An 18,237-nucleotide genomic window follows, 5' to 3' on the forward strand; every position below is an offset into this window, starting at 1 on the left:
GAAATTGTTGCTTGTTGCATTTTCGATTTTTGTTCAGTATACTTGCAAAAAAAGGTTGGATGGCAACCTGGTTACTGACTCACTTATCACGGTATTGCTAATGCAGCATTTGACTGAGTGACAGACAGCAGAATTTACAGTTCCGAATGGATTTGTCTCATCTCTGCTGTTATTCTCATCTGTTTCTTCCCCATAGAAATCCTAAAGCCACTGTTCAAAGAACCAACAAGAAAGTGAACAATGACTCAACACTGCGCATACAAAACCTCTCCATCCTGATCCGACAGATCAAGTCCTATTACCAGGTGAGTGTACAGTGAACCCTGAAGCTCTAATGGAAACATGATAGAGTGCATCTGGTGCTGAGGTCTGGTTCGTTGTGCTGAGCTGTTGAAACCATGTGTCTCCTAGCTATTTGGGATCAATGACGTATTTGTCTCTGAGGTTTGTCAGCAAGACAAGTTTCAGTGGAGACTGCCTTGGACGTACGTACACACACACACACACACTTACATTTAAACTATCCTATAAACACACACACACATTGGAAAATAAGTATAAACACACATATTTGAAGATGTCTGTGGTTGGTGTGATGTGGGACAGGGACCTCCATCCAGATGTCACAGAGGATTCTATAAATGGACGGGAGCTGCATGCAGACAGTCAAAGGTTTAGATCTGAAACACTGATGTGGGTCTCACGCTTTCACTAATGCAGATCCGGGATGTATTTTGGCTTCAGTTTTGTGAAGGCTCTGAACAGTATTAAAATGGACACAAAATTAGGAGTTACTTCCCCACTATAGTAACTTTAAAAGCTGTCTGCCTCTGTAGTGTCTCTGTTTTGCTGCTCAGCTGAGGTTTTTACTGCATTAGATCATATCATGTTCTTGCATGTGAGAGTAATCTCAGAGCACAGTTAATCATTTCCATTCTGCTCAAGTAATGAGAGACTTCCAATTAATCTGATGGACAGAGGGAAGGGGGGGCTTCCTGCTGACGATCTGGTATATGCCATGATTGCAGAGGGGAGGGGCTTTGGTCTTAATATCCTACATGTATTTTTTATTTAACCTTTTTACGCCAAGGAACTTCAAACTTTCCACCTTCTCCACTGCTGTCCGGTCGATGTGGATAGGGGGTGCTCCCTCTGCTGTTTCCTGAAGTCCACGATCATCTCCTTTGTTTTGTTGATGTTGAGTGAGAGGCAAGTCAGTTAAGAACAAATTCTTATTTACAGTGAAGGCCTACCCTTGCCAATCCCTAACCCGGACGACGCTGGGCCAATTTTGCGAAGCCCTGTGGGTCTCCCAATCACAGCCGGTTGTGATACAGCCTGGAATTGAACCAGGGTCTGTAGTGATACCTCTAGCATGGAAAGCTTATCTAGCAGTCAGCACATCTGTCCAGCAGCTTTTTGCCAACCTCGCAGTCAAGAAGGAACACATTTAGTACTTCACATAGAGGGCAACAAAGAATTTCAGCCATGATAATTTGGTGTTTCTGCTGAAGGCGTTGCTGCTGGAAGAGATAATTGGTCGTCTCAGTGTGTCTTGGCACTCTGAATGATGATCAGGTAGTACGAGATCCAGCATGCACAACATAAACTGCTGGAATGCTTGGAGTTGAAGGTGTGGGAGTTATCAAGCATCACAGTCTCAGTGAAGAGAGGATTTCCCACGAAGTCTCTGTCATTGGTCTTTCGATAATCATCTGCAGCTCAGCAAGTCTCATAGCAGCAACTGAAATACAATCTAATTTTATTCATCACATGCTTCGTAAAGGACATGTGTGAACTAAGAGTGAAATGCTTACTACATAGTCTCATTCCAATAAGCCCAATGCTCATCATCAAATGTTATTGGTCACATGCACCAAACACAGCAGGTGTAGACTTTACACTGAAATGCTTACTTACGGGCTCATTTCCACCAGTCCAGAGTTAAAAGGTAAGACAAATATTTGCTAAATACCATATTGAAGAGTAGGATGATGGCCAAGGCTCTGGTCAAAGCTTGGTTAACAGTCCTACTTGGGTAGAAAGAATGTCCATTAACTTGGAACATCCAATATAAACATCCCTTGAACATCTCATTGAAACAGGGCCATTGTTTATCGACAGGTCATTAGCCTTGAGAAAGCCCTGCTAGGCCCTCTCAAAATGTCTTTCAAAATGATCTGTCACAGAGCCAAGAGCCTTTAATAAGACCCTTAGTAGCCGCATGTAAGCTGGAAGCAGTAGCCGCAAGCACAACGAAATAATAAAAGTGTGCTTCTAGGGTGGGTGTCATCAGTCTTTTCCTGGCCCTCCCTGCCTTTGTGTTAACCTCATGATTCATTATATATATATTCAGCCCGGTGTCCATTAGAAGCCCCCACTGTTCCTCCTGCCCTTTTCTAGCAAGTCTCTCAATGGTCGTTGAGAGGCTTTAGCTCCCACAATCAACTACCCAGTTAACTGGAAACGCCTTGGCATTTTCCCTTTGTGTGGACAACATTTTCCCTTTGTGTGGCGTTGTTTTGGTGTTGGAGTAGACATGAGCAGAGCCTTGTCAGTTTGAGATCCACTTGATTACTACGTCATTCACTTTCATCAAGGGTTGAGATTGGATGGATGGCTGGCCTTTGGTGTGGATGACAACAGTTGTTGACTAGTAGATCAGAGTGGGCCAGCTGTCAGCAAACACTGCTTGTCTTTTTCTGGTGTCACTTTTTTCGCTGATTAGGGAACACCAGTAATCGCTCCGCTGAAACAAGAACAGCTCAGTCTTACGATCTTGAATGATGTGTTTAGAAGCAGAGCGCAAAGACATTCGCTCAGATTAAAGGTCAATTGCCGGTCAACAGACCCCTTGACATCTTAGTGAGGCGTTGGCTTGAAGCCACCTTCAGCACATACTTCTTATTCCTAGGCTCTGGATTACCTACTATCCAGCCTTAAGTTGTTATCTCTGCCCTGGCTAAGGTTCACCCTGGTTCTTCAGTGCTGCTAGTTATCAACCTGAATGACTGGTGGGCCTGGTTGAATCTAAGCCAGGCTAGTGGATGGGTGGCCGATAGCCTATCGGTTAGAGCGGTGGGTGAGTAACTGAAAGGCCGCTAGATCAAATTCCAGAGCCGACAAGGTGAAAAATCTGTCTGTGCCCTTGAGCAAGGAACTTATCCCTAATAGCTCCAGGGTCGCCATTGATAATGGCAGACCCTGGCTGTAACCCCACTCTCCGAGGGTGTCTCAGGGGGAGTTAGGATATGCAAATAATATTAGGACAAAATTAGCACCCACCAAATTATTTACATTTAGCAGACACACTTATCCAGAGGGACTTACAGTAGTGAGTGCATACATTTTCATATATTTTTTTAAATATATATTAACATACCAGGTCCCAATCATTCACCATCCACATCCTCTGCGGCTGTTCAAAGTCTAGAAAAAGGCGCTTTGTTATTGACACATTGAAAAATGGATTTGGTTTTCTTTGCTCTGGTGCCAGTTGTTCCTTTTCCTGCTTTTTCATTTATCCATTTGAATCTCACACGTTCCAGATGGACATGTTAGAAATGTTATCAATTCTCTAGCTTCTATTTAAGGGAGTTAACCGCAGCATCTATAGTGAGCACATGGTAGCAGAGCAGATATGGTGGTGATGTACTAGTGTGTGTGTAGCTTGGTATTGCTTTGTCTGTCAAGCTTCTGCAGTGTAGCTTCACTCTTTAATATCAGGGTAGGAGGAACATTATTGAGTTACTGATCATGCTGACTCATCTCAAAGTCTTCCGGCGTCAGGCTATAGACCTCCACTCCTCTGGGATTACCCCCCCCCCCCCCTCATATGTTTTTTACAGTGTCAGCTCTCTCATGTATATACCATGTGTCCCAATGTTTCTGCTATTGCACTTATAGACTGTCTAGACACACTGCTGCTTAAATATGTGTAGGCGCTAGTCACTCGATGAAATAGGGAGGTAATAGCCTTTTGGGGGTTCTGTTGTTGGCATGGAGAGGGTGTTACTACAGTACGATGCTGTATTGTGGTGGTGTTTTGTAGGAAGAAGCAATACTCATGAGTTGTTTCTGTCAGAAGGATTGATTGATTAGAGCCAAGTTGCCAACACTTTCCTAGGTATGACTTTGTAGTATTATGCAAAGAGTGCATGAGATTTTCACTCTAAAATTGCATAACTTTTTATTTATGAAGTAGGCTATTCATTCTTGTTCATGTTCTTTCAGGATCTTCATCACTCAGCTGTACATCATACCTTCTTCAGCTAGGCTTTGGTCATTGGGATCAGGGCATGAGGTAATCATTGGTGGATGCATCGCTCACAGGTACTTCAGTCCACTGAATTCCACTGTGAAGCTGTGATCCTCACCAGTTCACTGAATTCCACTGTGAATCTGTGATCCTCACCAGTTCACTGAATTCCATTGTGAAGCTGTGATCCTCAACAGTCCACTGAATTTCACTGTGAAGCTGTGATCCTCACCAGTTCACTGAATTCCACTGTGAAGCTGTGATCCTCACCAGTCCACTGAATTTCACTGTGAAGCTGTGATCTTCACCAGTTCACTGAATTCCACTGTGAAGCTGTGATCCTCACCAGTCCACTGAATTCCACTGTGAAGCTGTGATCCTCACCAGTTCACTGAATCACTGTCTGGTGATTCATCAAGTCTGTGATGGGCCAGAAGGCGCTTTGGAGATCTAACTCGTTAACTCTATTTCACACTGGAATTAGTCATTTTACAAACATTCCAAGCTGCATTTTAAGCGATAATGTGGAGAGGATGTTGGGATTTATTGCATTTTTAGTTTCCTAGTAATGATACATAGTCATTTTGGGTTTGCCAGTATTGTTGAGATTAGTCCTGTTAAGGCCTCTCTTCTAGGCTACTCAATCCAAATGAATGTTAGAACACTTTTTAATTTGGTGGTCTCGGGTTGGCACGCATACAGTACAGAGCTGTTTGGAGCTCTCGCCAGCCAAACATTTTCCATGTGTGTAGCATCACGTCAAGCTCAAAAACAGACATGACTTATAGGCCTACACTTTTCAGTATCGATATGAATTGAAGAGTGGACCTGTGTTATGTCGCCGTTTAGCACTGCTTTGCTTTGGGGTGTGTTGTGAAGGCAGTCGCTCGTTTTGTTTTCACTGCGTTAAGGGGAACAGAGCTCCATTCACACACAGGGCCTGGTCCTCGGGGAACTGAGCCTCATGCATCATGTGACCCCACCCCATGCCCAGTTTAGAAGCCATTAAAGAGGGGATGGCACACTCACAGCCCAGATCCTCTTTGCTATCATCCAAACGTTAAATAATCATCCACATATGAGGCTTTAATGCTGCATGTGTCTACTCTGAGCCCCAGAGTAGTGGAGCTTGTTTTAGAGGCTCAGGGAGACTGTTCCCCTCTCGGTTAAGGCTGGCAGACCTACACAAAGACTGTGGGCCAGAGGGCTGAGATGTCTAGAGCATAGCCTCAGGTGGATGTTGTTGTTTTTGTCTTGGACTTCATCATGGAAAGATTTAAAGGAATGTGTGTGTGATGTGTGTTGTTATGCGAAAGCTTCAAGCTGGAGGTTGTTTTTCTTTCTTTGAATCATCATCGTCATCGGCAATCCACAACATTTATTTCATTTGGGAATCTCGTAATCCGTAAGGGATTTCTTCCATGGTCCTAACATCTGAAACATGAGTGAATCCAGTTTATTAGGGCATGTAGGCCTGCTTGTGGCTTGAGGCTAATCTCACATGCTAAACCTAAATGTCCGGTTGATGTCAGAGCTGTGCCGATAGCTAGTAAGCACGCATCATCCCCAACGGCCTCACAGTGTTGTCCTGGGTTGCCATAAAGATATGATTGAAGCTAGATTCTACTCTGCAGCCCCTGTATATATATATATACACCAGTCTAGACAGTAGGAAAGTATAGACAATGTGATTTTTATGGCTTAGTAGAGTTGGATTTTACAGCTCATGGCATCATGTTCATCCATCTAAAAAGAGATGGTCTCAGTGACTTCACCGTGTTCAGAGAAATTATAATTGAATGATCTATCATCAGTACTGCCCCTGTCTTAATATAGCCTAATATATAGCCTAACAAACCACCCTCGTTGAGCACCACCAGATCTCTAGCAGGCCTGGAGTACTCTGTTAACACTCAAACTGGCAGAAGTACTCTGTTAACACTCAAACTGGCAGAAGTACTCTGTTAACACTCAAACTGGCAGGAGTACTCTGTTAACACTCAAACTGGCAGAAGTACTCTGTTAACACTCAAACTGGCAGAAGTACTCTGTTAACACTCAAACTGGCAGAAGTACTCTCTGTTAACACTCAAACTGGCAGAAGTACTCTGTTAACACTCAAACTGGCAGAAGTACTCTGTTAACACTCAAACTGGCAGGAGTACTCTCTGTTAACACTCAAACTGGCAGGAGTACTCTCTGTTAACACTCAAACTGGCAGGAGTACTCTGTTAACACTCAAACTGGCAGGAGTACTCTCTGTTAACACTCAAACTGGCAGGAGTACTCTGTTAACACTCAAACTGGCAGGAGTACTCTCTGTTAACACTCAAACTGGCAGGAGTACTCTGTTAACACTCAAACTGGCAGGAGTACTCTCTGTTAACACTCAAACTGGCAGGAGTACTCTGTTAACACTCAAACTGGCAGGAGTACTCTGTTAACACTCAAACTGGCAGGAGTACTCTCTGTTAACACTCAAACTGGCAGGAGTACTCTCTGTTAACATTCAAACTGGCAGGAGTACTCTCTGTTAACACTCAAACTGGCAGAAGTACTCTCTGTTAACATTCAAACTGGCAGGAGTACTCTCTGTTAACACTCAAACTGGCAGGAGTACTCTCTGTTAACACTCAAACTGGCAGGAGTACTCTCTGTTAACATTCAAACTGGGAGGAGTACTCTCTGTTAACACTCAAACTGGCAGGAGTACTCTCTGTTAACACTCAAACTGGCAGGAGTACTCTCTGTTAACACTCAAACTGGCAGGAGTACTCTCTGTTAACACTCAAACTGGCAGGAGTACTCTCTGTTAACACTCAAACTGGCACGAGTACTCTCTGTTAACACTCAAACTGGCAGGAGTACTCTCTGTTAACACTCAAACTGGGAGGAGTACTCTCTGTTAACACTCAAACTGGCAGGAGTACTCTCTGTTAACACTCAAACTGGCAGGAGTACTCTCTGTTAACACTCAAACTGGCAGGAGTACTCTCTGTTAACACTCAAACTGGCAGGAGTACTCTCTGTTAACACTCAAACTGGCAGGAGTACTCTCTGTTAACACTCAAACTGGCAGGAGTACTCTCTGTTAACACTCAAACTGGCAGGAGTTCTCTCTGTTAACACTCAAACTGCACCCTTTCGCAACATCCTGATCCTCACATAATCAGTTGAGAGGCTGGCTAAAATGAAACCCCTACAGAGAGTAAGTGATCCATCCCCATAACCTGCTTTAGTACAGAAGTGTACCAAGAATGACCTGAGTCCGGTACTCTAGAACCTTGACCTACACCACTATTTCTATCTAGTAAGTGTTCTCATAACATTATAGCCACTTCAGAGACTTAGACTTAGGTTGTCTTATTAAGCATGCATGGAAGAGCAGCACATTTCAAGCTTCATTTAGATTAAAGTAGAGAGAACAGAGCTTGATTTTGTAAGAGGGGCGGGGCACTGTTGGCACCTGCCAGAAGATGCCTGTCTCTGTGAGTGGCAGGGCAGGTTTCAGACCCTACGGGAGGGGAGTGTGGGCTGAGCTTGTGCCAGTGGAGGTGCCTCCACCAGGCTAGGTCCTTGACAGTCTGACCCCTGGGGTCATTTGGTCAGCTGATGCTACTAGTGAATGAGACAGCAGGCATAATTACATGGATGCGTTGATGAGAGGTCTGTCATTTATCCAAATCGGCACTAAATCTATGATCTCTTGGAAATTACAGTAACCTTGGGCCAGGATTGAATTGTTACCTACATTAGCAGATCTGATGTAACCAGGCACAGTAGAGACCATGTTTTATGTCACTATTCACACCGGGAGGTATTCTGAATTCTTTGCGCTGAACTCATTCAATTACATAATAATTTAAGTTGTGTACGCTTATCTCAACTCTGAATCAGACCTACAATACAGTCTAAAGGTTTTCATTATGCTCCTGCTTTTTTTGAAATCCTCAACATTAGGAGATCTTTTCTTGCATTAATTTAACACGATACAGATCTGTCACGCATGGTGTTAAGTGGTGTGAGACTATGGTGTGTAACTAACTAGCCGGTGCTCAGGTGAGAAAGAGGAAGGCTGCTGTGGTGCAGCTTGTTTCCATTGTGTTGCTTTCTGGAGTTGCAGCCTCTCCCCCTCTTTCCCAGCTCTCCCCCTCTTTCCCCGCTCTCCCCCTCTTTCCCCGCTCTCCCCCTCTTTCCCCGCTCTCCTCCTCTTTCCCCACTCTCTCTCTTTCCCCGCTCTCCCCCTCTTTCCCCGCTCTCCCCCTCTTTCCCCGCTCTCCCCCTCTTTCCCCACTCTCTCTCTTTCCCGGCTCTCCCCCTCTTTCCCCGCTCTCCCCCTCTTTCCCCGCTCTCCCCCTCTTTCCCCACTCTCTCTCTTTCCCGGCTCTCTCCCTCTTTCCCCGCTCTCTCCCTCTTTCCCCGCTCTCTCTCTTGCCCCGCTCTCCCCCTCTTTCCCAGCTCCCCCTCTTTCCCCGCTCTCTCTCTTTCCCCGCTCTCCCCCTCTTTCCCAGCTCCCCCTCTTTCCCCGCTCTCCCCCTCTTTCCCCACTCTCCCCCTCTTTCCCCTCTTTCCCCGCTCTTTCCCTCTTTCCCCACTCTCCCCCTCTTTCCCCGCTCTCTCTTTCCCAGCTCTCCCTCTTTCCCCGCTCTCCCCCTCTTTCCCCGCTCTCCCCCTCTTTCCCCACTCTCTCCCTCTTTCCCCGCTCTCCCCCTCTTTCCCCGCTCTCCCCCTCTTTCCCCGCTCTCTCTCTTTCCCCGCTCTCCCCCTCTTTCCCCACTCTCTCTCTTTCCCCGCTCTCCCCCTCTTTCCCCACTCTCTCTCTTTCCCCGCTCTCCCCCTCTTTCCCCACTCTCTCTCTTTCCCCGCTCTGTGTGTCTTCTTCTGCTATCTGAACAGCTTAAGCCCGTCTGCAGATTCATATTCACAGCATGTTTGTACTGTACAGTAGAGGATTGAAGTCTGCAGTGCTATGCCCAGAAGTGTGTGCATACGCACATGTGTGCGAACGAGAGAGACACCCAGCGAAGATTCACCCGGCTGGGGAGAATAAACCCTGTTGTCGTTGCTACGGTAACCAACTCTGAGTGCTAATTCAGAATGCTTGTGATTCAAGCATTCCAAGTTCTTAAGCAAGCAAGCAACCATCTTCCCCCTCTTCTCTTCCTCCTCTCCAACACACACAGGCGCACTCTCACTCTGCTGCACAATTGCACCCCTGTTTGAGTGGTGCTGGTAGCGGAACCTGGGGAGTTGGGGGTAGTGAGCTGCTTAGATAGACAGTGACAGAAACACAGCAGTCTCCTCCCTCTCTCCTTCCATATCTTCCTACAGCTGGTTCCTGGGGCTGGGGATCCACACAGCCAGGGCACACTGTGTTGATGCCCAGCCCAGTCCAGCCCCGCTGAGGAAGAAAAGGGAGTAGGTAGATCAGCATTAAAGTGCTGATCGGGCCACGCTAAATGGCAATTGAACCATGAGAAAATCTGCCTACTGTGAGACCAGCAGTCCCGGTTGTTGTCAGCTCGAATGTTGTCATTCAAACATTGTTTGATTGGTTGACAAGATGAACAATGCTCATTGGTCAACCATGCATCTTTTGGTGCCCCGAGCGCCGAGCTAGCAGAGCGAGCACCACGAACCGTGGAGCTTGCAAAACTGCTTGCGTTTTGCCGCCCTACTCATTGAAATCAATGAGAGACCTTGGTTGCTTACTGTCTGTTAGCATCTTAAAGCATATGGCAGCAACTGTATTAGAAAGGTAAATCAGCAGGACAGAAGATGTCAGCAAGCAGTTTTATTGTGTCAGCAGAGCACACTGTCTCATAAGCAAATCTATGGATTTCACATGACTGGGAATACAGATATGCATCTATTGGTCACAGATACTTTAAAAAGAAAGTAGGGCCTAGTCTATCAGGAAAAAGTAGCCTCTAGGCTACCTGGCTAACTAGGCTAAGAGCGTTGGGGCAGATAACCTAACATTGGGGGGGTTGGGGCAGGTAACCTAACGTTGGGGCAGGTAACGTTAACCCCCCCCTCATTGGGGGGTTGGGGCAGGTAACCTAACGTTGGGGCAGGTAACCTAACGTTGGGGGGGTTGGGGCAGGTAACCTAACGTTGGAGGGGGGGTTGGGGCAGGTAACCTAATGTTGGGGGGGGGGTTGAGGCAGGTAACCTAATGTTGGGGGGGTTGGGGCAGGTAACCTACCGTTGGGGGGGTTGGGGCAGGTAACCTAACGTTGGGGGGGTTGGGGCAGGTAACCTAACGTTGGAGGGGGGGTTGGGGCAGGTAACCTAACGTTGGGGGGGTTGGGGCAGGTAACCTAACGTTGGGGGGGTTGGGGCAGGTAACCTAACATTGGGGGGGTTGGGGCAGGTAACCTAACGTTGGAGGGGGGGTTGGGGCAGGTAACCTAACGTTGGGGGGGTTGGGGCAGGTAACCTAACATTGGGGGGGTTGGGGCAGGTAACGTTGGGGGGGTTGGGGCAGGTAACATTGGGGGGGTTGGGGCAGGATTGGGGGGGTTGGGGCAGGTAACCTAACGTTGGGGGGTTGGGGCAGGTAACCTAACGTTGAGGGGGTTGGGGCAGGTAGCCTAACGTTGGGGGGGTTAGGGCAGGTTACCTAGCGTTGGGGGGGTTGGGGCAGGCTGCCTAGCGTTGGGGGGTTGGGGCAGGTTGCCTAGCATTGGGGGGTTGGGGCAGGTTGCCTAACGTTGGGGGGGTTGGGGCAGGTTGCCTAGCGTTGGGGGGGTTGGGTGAGGTAACCTAACGTTGGGGGGGTTGGGGCAGGGAGCCTAGCGTTGGGGGGTTGGGGCAGGTTGCCTAGCGTTGGGGGGGTTGGGGCAGGTAGCCTAGCGTTGGGGCAGGTTGCCTAACATTGATGGGGTTGGGGCAGGTTGCCTAGCATTGGGGGGTTGGGGCAGGTTGTCTAGCGTTGGGGGGTTGGGGCAGGTTGTCTAGCGTTGGGGGGTTTATCGTTGGGGGGGTTGGGGCAGGTAGCCTAGGCAAGGTAACCTAATGTTGGGGTGGTTGGGGCAGGTTGCCTAGCGTTGGGGGGGTTGGGCGAGGTAACCTAACGTTGGGAGGATTGGGGCAGGTAACCTAACGTTGGGGGGGTGGAGCAGGTTACCTAGGGTTGGGGCAGGTAACCTAGCGTTGCAGGGGTTGGGGCAGGTCATCTAACGTTGGGAGGGTTGGGGCAGGTAACCTAGCGTTGGGGGATTTGTTTCTTTTTCTGCCCTTGAGCAAGGCAGTTAACTCCCAACAACAACTGCTCCCTGGGCGCTGATGATGTGGACATCGATTTAAGCCACACCAGCTTGGGTTTTGCAACTGACTAGGTATTCCATTTCCCCTTGCCTAACCAAAAGTTTGCTGGTTTTAATCTCCAAGCCGACTAGGTGGAAACTCTGTCTGTGCCCTTGAACAAGGAACTAAACCCTTATTGCTCCTTTAAATCGCTCATGTAAGCATCTGCTAAGTGACTAAAATGTAAATGTACGTTGAACAAAAATATAAACGCAACGTGTAAGGTGTTGGTCCCATGTTTATTGAGCTGAAATAAAAGATCCCAGAAATGTTCCACATACACAAAAAGCTTATTTTGAAATTGTCGCATGTTGCATTTTATACATTTTTTCAGTATAGTTAGCATAGCATGTCAGGAGGATTCACATTCTGGCATAATGAGGGTTGTGGATGTTTTGAGCAACTCCTTTTGTTAACACCATGTTATCGCATAAATTAGTTATGTTTTGATGCACTGTGTTAAAACACTGTTTGAGCTGAGCAACATGGTACTAGAGAATGAAGGTTTGGTCTGAGCAACATGGTACTAGAGAATTAAGGTTTGGTCTGAGCAACATGGTACTAGAGAAGGAAGGTTTGGTCTGAGCAACATGGTACTAGATAATGAAGGTTTGGTCTGAGCAACATGGTACTAGAGAATGAAGGTTTGGTCTGAGCAACATGGTACTAGAGAATGAAGGTTTGGTCTGAGCAACATGGTACTAGAGAAGGAAGGTTTGGTCTGAGCAACATGGTACTAGATAATGAAGGTTTGGTCTGAGCAACATGGTACTAGATAATGAAGGTTTGGTCTGAGCAACATGGTACTAGATAATGAAGGTTTGGTCTGAGCAACATGGTACTAGATAATGAAGGTTTGGTCTGAGCAACATGGTACTAGAGAATGAAGGTTTGGTCTGAGCAACATGGTACTAGAGAAGGAAGGTTTGGTCTGAGCAACATGGTACTAGAGAATGAAGGTTTGGTCTGAGCAACATGGTACTAGAGAATTAAGGTTTGGTCTGAGCAACATGGTACTAGAGAATGAAGGTTTGGTCTGAGCAACATGGTACTAGAGAAGGAAGTTTTGGTCTGAGCAACATGGTACTAGAGAAGGAAGGTTTGGTCTGAGCAACATGGTACTAGAGAATGAAGGTTTGGTCTGAGCAACATGGTACTAGAGAAGGAAGGTTTGGTCTGAGCCACATGGTACTAGAGAAGGAAGGTTTGGTCTGAGCAACATGGTACTAGAGAATGAAGGTTTGAGCTGAGCAACATGGTACTAGAGAATGAAGGTTTGGTCTGAGCAACATGGTACTAGATAATGAAGGTTTGGTCTGAGCAACATGGTACTAGATAATGAAGGTTTGGTCTGAGCAACATAGGTACTAGAGAATGAAGGTTTGGTCTGAGCAACATGGTACTAGAGAATGAAGGTTTGGTCTGAGCAACATGGGTACTAGAGAATGAAGGTTTGGTCTGAGCAACATGGTACTAGAGAATGAAGGTTTGGTCTGAGCAACATGGTACTAGAGAATGAAGGTTTGGTCTGAGCAACATGGGTACTAGAGAATGAAGGTTTGGTCTGAGCAACATGGTACTAGAGAATGAAGGTTTGGTCTGAGCAACATGGTACTAGAGAACTGAAACTCCAGTAACAGACCTCTGATTGTAACGTGACCCAGTTTTGAAGCGCAATGAACTCGGAGCTGATCAATAATTCAAGAGTAGACCGTGTGAACAGGAAGTGTAATCTATTCACCTCTCTCTCTCCACTGACACATCTGCTGAACTGTTTTACAGATTGATTATTTTCTCATCATGAATATTGCCAGGCATTCTGCCACTCCGGATGATAGGGAGGCTTTTCAATTTCAAAGCGCTGCAGTATTTCTGCCACCCCATTCTCATTATATCAGATCAACATAACACCCCACAGTGTGGTTCCCATTCCTGACTGTTTTATGTTTTATGCATGACAGATTGGGCTGTAAACTCCTGTTAGCATGGACTAATCCAAACTCCATATTTTAACAGACAAACACTTCTTTTAATATGCAAACCGGGTTTTAGCATTGATTCAGGCTCTGTGATTCAGCATTTAGCCCTAGGCTGTTTGTTTGTTTTGCCTAGTCAAGCATCCATAATGAAACATCATGGAGTTTATCATTGGCCAATCTGTACACGCTTCCCCCTTCTCCTTTACATAGAATTCAACCCCCCACTTCAAGCAGACAGGGGATTTAAAGATTGTGAGATGTGCATGAAATTCACATTTTCATGATCCATCAAACAGGAATACGCTTGATATCCTATATCTTGAATATGAGGCTTTCCATTCCCTGTGTTTTCCCTCCATGAAATAGGAGATTCTTAACCCAAATAGAGAGAGGGTGACATTGAGAGCATGTGCTGTGGGTAGACTGGGTAAAGATTACTCAGGCTTTTGACGCAGTGCCTGACTGTGCTATGTGCTCGTACTGCAAACATGCCTACCGCCGAGAGAGACAGGGGTGTGTGTGTGTGTGTGTGTGTGTGTGTGTGTGTGTGTGTGTGTGTGTGTGTGTGTGTGTGTGTGTGTGTGTGTGTGTGTGTGTGTGTGTGTGTGTGTGTGTGTGTGTGTGTGTGTGTGTGTGTGTGTCAGTGAGGGGGAGGCAGCAGCTAGAAAAGGGGCAGGTGTTGTGTGTAGTCGAGAAAAAAGAGTGTTTGTATTTGTCACTCTGTAGGTTCCTAACTACCCAAGGCCACAGTTGCTGTCTTGGGGTCTGACTCAGCAGTCAGCACCTTAGGCCACATGGGTGTTCTGTGCTTCTCACTTTAAAATGCATTTAGGTGGGATAGCATTTAATGATGAGAAATCACATGCTATTCTACTCAATATATTCTGTTCTGGAAGCATGGACAAATGTGAAGGTACTCCCTTCCTGTGGGGTTAGTCATATAATCCTCCTCCCACCTTTCACCAGCACAGCAGAGCTGCAGCTAGTTGACACTGACGCTCTTATCCTGACTGACACATATAACCATGGCAACCATGGCAAATTCTCTTTGTGTAACCCCAGGAAACGAATGACCTTGAGAACATTCTGACATCCTGTCCCTGGGCTAGTGTGACAGGCATCATCCGGTTTTTGTCCACGCGTGTCTGTTCTTCCTCCTGTCATGTCATACACGTCATATGAACGTCTACAACCATACATCTCTCTGAACAGAGACAAGCTTATTAACAGCCTGATATGACCAGTAGACATAATCATTTCCCCTCTTGCCTTGACACCAGTGGTAGCAATGTGTTACAAAAGCATTGTGTACCTTCTGGCAATAAAAACCCCAAACTGAAAGGGTTTATTATCCTTCACCATGAGGTAATCTCATGTTAAATAACAATACACTTATTTTTCATTGCATCAGAGTGAAGAGTACATAGGCCCCATGTAACCCTCTTTAAAATGTCTATGTGGAGTTTGCCTCGGTGAACATTAAGTATTGAAGATAATAGCCCTCATGTCTTTTATACTTGAAAAACGACTCTTTCAATTTGACCACAGAAGTCTCAGAAGAGGACGCAAATGAAGATTCACTAGATGTATGTTTCTAAATGTTATGACAGGTAGTTGGAGAAATATTTCAACATTGAACATATTTCGGGCGTGTTCTCTGATATAGGCCCTAGTCCAGTATCTTGGGGTTAGTTTAATCGTTAGACACAGATGCACCAACCCAAGCTCTCCGGACGTAATGTGAGCTGGACAGATGTCAGGCCACCGCCCCACATAGAATTTAATGGTTACTTTGGGTTGGAGTTCTTTGGCCCAAGGCCCAACACAGGCTTAAATTGCTATCCATACACAGTAAGCAAGGTCATTATCAAAGGCCTTAGTTCTGTTCCAAACAGCCAGTCAGTCCGGCAGTCTGTTAGAGATTAGAGACAGGCCCTAGGGCAGTGGGTCAAACCAGCACTGCCCACTAGTCTCATACCAGTCCAACAGACTTCTAAATGACTGAATCAATATTTAAAGCTGTTTAATGACAGTTCTCCCTCGTTTAGTGAGTACTTGGCTTTTGACATAATAGATGAAGACCGTGGAGAATCAATCAGTCAGCATGACTGCCTGTCTGTCAGAGTACCAGCAGCAGCATGGTGGTGTGCTGAACTAGGAGGAGCAGGGGAAAAGCAGCTTTACTAGTCAGCTGATGACAAGGTTTCTGCTGATGGTGTGACGGTGTGTGCCTGGTTTCTGTATGTGCCTTCTTGTGTGTGAGCTTTAAAGTGTGCGTTTTGATGGGCATCCTGTTTTTATGATGGTCATATGAAAACCTTGTTGTTGCACATTCAACACACACACACAGGACGGGTGATATCATCAAACGATGCTACATGAGACCCTTGCTTTGTCTATTGGTTTCACAAATTGATACTCTTTATATAACATCCCCACTGGGCATCCCTCTGTCTGTACCGTCGCTTCAGAGTAAACGGCTTCCCTGAAACTCTCTGGCTTAGCTATCGCATTGTGGAAGGAGAGGGGAAAGTATTCATGCATGGTTCTGCAGTGGTCCTTTTAAAGATGGCGTCTCCGTCTTCTTATGCGATCACTACTCATTCTGATGGTCATTGAAAACAATATGTACACTTTTTTTCAGGATATATAACATCCTGTGAACATCTGTAATAATAACTACTACTGTAATAACAAGTCACATTGCAACAACTCTTACTGTAAAAACTCATGCTGTAACAACTCTTACTGTAATAACTCTTACTGTAACAACTCTTACTTTAATAACAACTCATACTGTAACAACTCATACTGTAATAACAACTCATACTGTACTGTAGTAACTAATACTGTAATAACAACTCATACTGTACTGTAGTAACTAATACTGTAATAACAACTCATACTGTAATAACAACTCATACTTACTGTAGTAACTCATATGCTAATAACAACTCATACTGTATTGTAGTAACTCATACGGTAATAACAACTCATGGTAATAACAACTCATACGGTAATAACAACTCATACTGTACTGTAGTAACTCATACTGTAATAACAACTCATACTGTAATAACAACTCATACTGTAATAACAACTCATGGTAATAACAACTCATACGGTAATAACAACTCATACTGTACTGTAGAAACTCATACTGTAATAACTCATACTGTAATAACAACTCATACTGTACTGTACTAACTCATGCTGTAATAACTCATACTGTAATAACAACTCATACTGTACTGTAGTAACTCATACTGTAGTAACTCATACTGTAATAACTCATACTGTAATAACAACTCATACTGTACTGTAGTAACTCATACTGTAATAACAACTCATACTGTAATAACAACTCATACTATAATAACAACTCATGGTAATAACAACTCATACGGTAATAACAACTCATACTGTACTGTAGTAACTCATACTGTAATAACAACTCATGGTAATAACAACTCATATGGTAATAACAACTCATAATGTACTGTAGTAACTCATACTGTAATAACAACTCATACTGTGGTAACTAATACTGTAATAACAACTCATACTGTAATAACAACTCATACTGTACTGTAGTAACTCATACTGCAATAACTCATACTGTAATAACAACTCATACTGTAATAACAACTCATACTGTAATAGCTCATACTGTAATAACAACTCATGCTGTGGTAACTAATACGGTAATAACAACTCATACAGTAATAACAACTCATACTGTAAAACAACTCATACATTAACTAATACTGTAATAACAACTCATACTTACTGTAGTAACTCATACGGTAATAACAACTCATACTGTAATAACAACTCATACTGTACTGTAGTAACTCATACGGTAATAACAACTCATACTGTAATAACAACTCATACTGTACTGTAGTAACTCATACTGTAATAACAACTCATACGGTAATAACAACTCATACTGTAAAACAACTCATACTGTAATAACTCATACTGTAGTAACTGATACTGTAATAACAACTCATACTTACTGTAGTAACTAATATGGTAATAACAACTCATACTGTAATAAGGGAAAGGGGGATACCTAGTCAGTTGTACAAGTGAATGTATTCAACTGAAATGTCTCTTCTGCATTTAACCCAACTCAAACTGTAATAACAACTAATACTGTAATAATAAGTATTTTTGATGTGTTCCTCCAGGAGACCCTCCAGCAGCTGGTGATGATGCCTCTCCCCAACGTGCTGGTGCTGGGCAGGAACCCTCTCAGTGGTACGTCTTCATCTGACTGACCTGCCAACAATGCACACTGTTACACTGGGAGTTCAGTGGGGAAATATTCCATCTTCTCACTGAGGATGTTAGTGTCCTGTATTAGAATACAGTGTAGACTCCTGCAGTGTAGACTCCTGCAGTGTAGACTCCTGCAGTGTAGACCCCTACAGTGTAGACTCCTACATAATGTGAACCCTTTAGAACTTCATTATTATGCCCCACACATCATGTAGGTCTGTTGCTTCATCTTGAAATCAGTTTTCTCCTCGTGCTTGTGGGCAGATGTCCTTTCCACCAGCTAGAATCGCTCTGTTCTCTTCATGGTAAGATATTGGGTTATTGGATAGTCATGTGAAACTAAGATAAAACCAGCCATTGATTGTGTTGTCAACATATTTGGATTTAGGAAACACATGATTT

The 18,237-nt window shown here is 44.9% G+C and overlaps 1 protein-coding gene across 6 annotated transcripts in view; it reads left to right on the plus strand.

Annotated features, from left to right (window-relative positions):
* The window catches only part of LOC139412715 (girdin-like), an 82,692-nt gene that overhangs the window by 18,913 nt on the left and 45,542 nt on the right, over positions 1-18,237 (plus strand). For all 6 annotated transcript variants that reach the window (XM_071159416.1, XM_071159424.1, XM_071159398.1 and 3 more), the window contains exons 3-4: positions 197-305; positions 17,745-17,814. In XM_071159416.1, coding sequence (XP_071015517.1) covers positions 197-305; positions 17,745-17,814 — 179 coding nt within the window. The remainder of the gene's footprint in view (positions 1-196; positions 306-17,744; positions 17,815-18,237) is intronic.

Source organism: Oncorhynchus clarkii, chromosome 1 (assembly GCF_045791955.1).
Source record: "Oncorhynchus clarkii lewisi isolate Uvic-CL-2024 chromosome 1, UVic_Ocla_1.0, whole genome shotgun sequence".
Classification (NCBI taxonomy): Eukaryota; Metazoa; Chordata; class Actinopteri; order Salmoniformes; family Salmonidae; genus Oncorhynchus; species Oncorhynchus clarkii.